The sequence below is a fragment of the Solanum verrucosum genome, unplaced genomic scaffold (genome assembly GCF_900185275.1).
Source record: "Solanum verrucosum unplaced genomic scaffold, falcon-dt-bn FXZP01000123.1, whole genome shotgun sequence".
In the NCBI taxonomy this organism is placed as follows: Eukaryota; Viridiplantae; Streptophyta; class Magnoliopsida; order Solanales; family Solanaceae; genus Solanum; species Solanum verrucosum.
Genome location: NW_026020312.1, coordinates 1,322,019 through 1,324,679, shown reverse-complemented (window position 1 = coordinate 1,324,679; position 2,661 = coordinate 1,322,019). Strand labels below are relative to the sequence as shown.

The following is a 2,661-nucleotide window of genomic DNA, read 5'->3' as shown; positions in this document are numbered from 1 at the left end:
CAACACTATTCACATGACTATGCTCTTAGTTCCAACCAAGTCAAAACCTTACCAAAAAGATGACGATTTTGCCTAAAATGAAAGTCGTCAACCAATCCATCATCAACAACCTCATGCATCTATTCGAGAATGGCTACTCAGACTTCGACAAAATCAAACACTCAAAAGTCGACAATTTACCCTTAACCAAGTCGTCACCCTATATCCATCATCGGGCATCGTCAATCCAAATCTTATTATCAAAACAAAAACAAAGAAGCTATAAACTACAAATCAAAAACTAAAATAGACCAATCCAACACAATATCAACAGAAACATCCACAATATCAAATCCCGATAAGGGCACACCAATCCATGACAAAGAAAGAAAAGTACGCCCTACAAGGGCGCAATCACTATATGCAAAAACAATCAACAAAATGACTACAAGGGAGGCACCCCCAACTGAAAATGAGATTGTGTTCTCACAGTTTAGATATCAAAAGAGAATACGAGGGACTCCCTAAACTGTCATTCTGAGCTCGAGCTGCTTCTACATGTCGGTCCCAACCTAATAGAGGTCACTCTCTCCATCGCCTAAAGGATCACCGATGACCTCAACCGGCAGCCACCGATTTAATCTCTGAGGTGTGGTGCTTCCAAAAATCAATGGCTCGCATTTTTCCAGCCGTCCCTGGATTTCTTCAAATTCCTTGTGTTGTATATGAAAAATTATCGTATCAAGAACAAATTCCTCACCAGTATAAGCCTTTATAATGTCGTAGTAGTGATGGGAGAACCCCAAAAATCAATGCAAACCTGCAGCCTGTGTTAAACCATAAGCTTGTGAATAGAAGGAATAAAAATGGTGAAGTCCTCTCCAAGAGCATGAGCTAGGCAATGAAGTGCAGCAATAACAGCTTTCCTGAGCTCTTCTTTGTTCCTGTGAATGGAAGGGAGCACCAAGAATTTATCAACACAAACTTGAAGAAAGTATTGCAGAAATCACATAGTACAAAGCTTTTATCAGGTACAAAAACTCACAATTCAGTCTGCTTTAGAATTAAAACAGAAAGGATAAGGTAAAAAACGATAAGATAAAATCAACTGAGTTTTCGAAGTTTGGACAGACATGAGAAAAACTCTTGCAATATTGACTGAAATTGAAACACTAATATAATGATTTAAATTTTAATGTTTGCTTCAAAATTTTCCAGCCATTTGTGTCAAATTACTGGATCACCTTCAGTAAAAGGAAGCAGAAGCTGCAATTAGTATACACTCCAAGTTAATAAATCAGAGTTCAAGGTTCACTTCTATATAAGTGTGTGCGAGTGTAGCTACATATGGGTCGGAATTTGATATCTGAGAGTGTACTCACTAGAGTCAACATCAAACCCACAAACAATAGATCTTTGTCAGTTCATTTGTTATCATCTATTGACTCAAGGAAAATAAGTCTCATATATTATCAGTGATATTCATGTGAAGGAGAAAAATCAGACCCGTCCAAGACAAGCTTCAAGTGATGCACAAGCGAAGATATGTGTCCAGTAACCTGCAGAATGGAAATGAAGAGAAAAGGAAAAGAGTTTAGGAAAACAAGCAATCATATGGAAACAATGAAACTTAGAAGCATTCCCTTAGTCCCTTTTACACCAACCTGCACACAAGGTATCAATCTTGTAAGAATTTTGATTGCACCACATCTTACTTCTACTGAAGCGTCCACTTTAAACAACCGAATAAGTGCAGGAAAAAGAAGATGCATATGCTCATCTAATGTCCCTGCACATTAAGGTGAGACCACTACCATCAACATCAAAGTGATACTAACCAAGGCATGGACCACAGAAACAACCAAGGAAGACTATCCACCAAAGACTTCAAGGGTGTGAAGAATAGTAATTACATATGTGTAGTCATTAAACCTTTCCGCATCAGTAAGAAGTTGAATACAACAGGGAAGTATATCAGGAAGATACTTTCTGAATTCATCATTAAGTGCCAAGCAAAGTAGCTCCACGAGATGCAGAATCTAAAATAGCAAAAGAAAACGACCAGTAAGATCATTAACCAAAGCATATGGTTATAATGACCTACACCAAAAGTATGTGCAGTATATTAATACCAACTGAAACTACTACTTACAGGAGCAATGTGAACAGGTCTGTTAGCAACAGGAGATGACCATAATTCTGATATCAGAGAGAGCTACTCTGGCAGATATTTACGGATGTGCTCCAAACAAAAAATCATTCAACAGACCTTAAGAAAATTACAAATCCAAAAGAACAACAAGACAGATATAATTAAAACGAAATATTACCTATCGTGCAATAGATACCAAGGTTTCAAGTTTCCAAGTTATAAATTCCTTTAGACCATCCTCAGATATGCATACAATGTGAAAAGGATCAGGCAAAACCTACAGAAAAATAAAAGATACAATCTTAAATAAGCATTTCTGATAAAATCATCCACAACTAATGTTTGGGAAAAGAAGGGTATACTAATTACAAGCAATAAAATTCACTATGTTCCACTTAAGTTTTCAACTTCCCCGTGTCATTGCTGCTCTGTAAAAAGGGTGCAAATGGGAGGGTCTGCCAGGTGTGGACATCCAGGTGAACTGTTTGTCACATGCTAAAGAACCACATTTGATGAAACACCAGGGGAAG

The 2,661-nt window shown here is 37.5% G+C and overlaps 1 protein-coding gene across 1 annotated transcript; it reads right to left on the bottom strand.

Moving 5' to 3' along the window:
* Nucleotides 1–799: 799 nt before the first annotated feature.
* Nucleotides 800–1,763, bottom strand: LOC125835178 (serine/threonine-protein kinase TOR-like). Its single transcript, XM_049514306.1, has 3 exons — nt 1,644–1,763; nt 1,486–1,538; nt 800–923 (listed from the first exon to the last, which is right to left on the bottom strand). Exons 1-3 carry the CDS (start codon nt 1,749–1,751, stop codon nt 812–814), a joined length of 273 nt encoding a protein of 90 aa, XP_049370263.1. The 5' UTR covers nt 1,752–1,763; the 3' UTR covers nt 800–811.
* Between the last annotated feature and the right edge of the window lie 898 nt (nt 1,764–2,661).

Bases quoted from the DNA above. Each gene is read 5' to 3' on its own strand.
- LOC125835178 (XM_049514306.1), bottom strand. From the start codon at position 1,751: ATGCATCTTCTTTTTCCTGCACTTATTCGGTTGTTTAAAGTGGACGCT. The intron at 1,539-1,643 runs GTTGGTGTAAAA...TCCATTCTGCAG, and splicing joins GATTGATACCTTGTGTGCAG to GTTACTGGACACATATCTTC. The intron at 924-1,485 runs GTCTGATTTTTC...TTCCATTCACAG, and splicing joins TTGAAGCTTGTCTTGGACGG to GAACAAAGAAGAGCTCAGGA.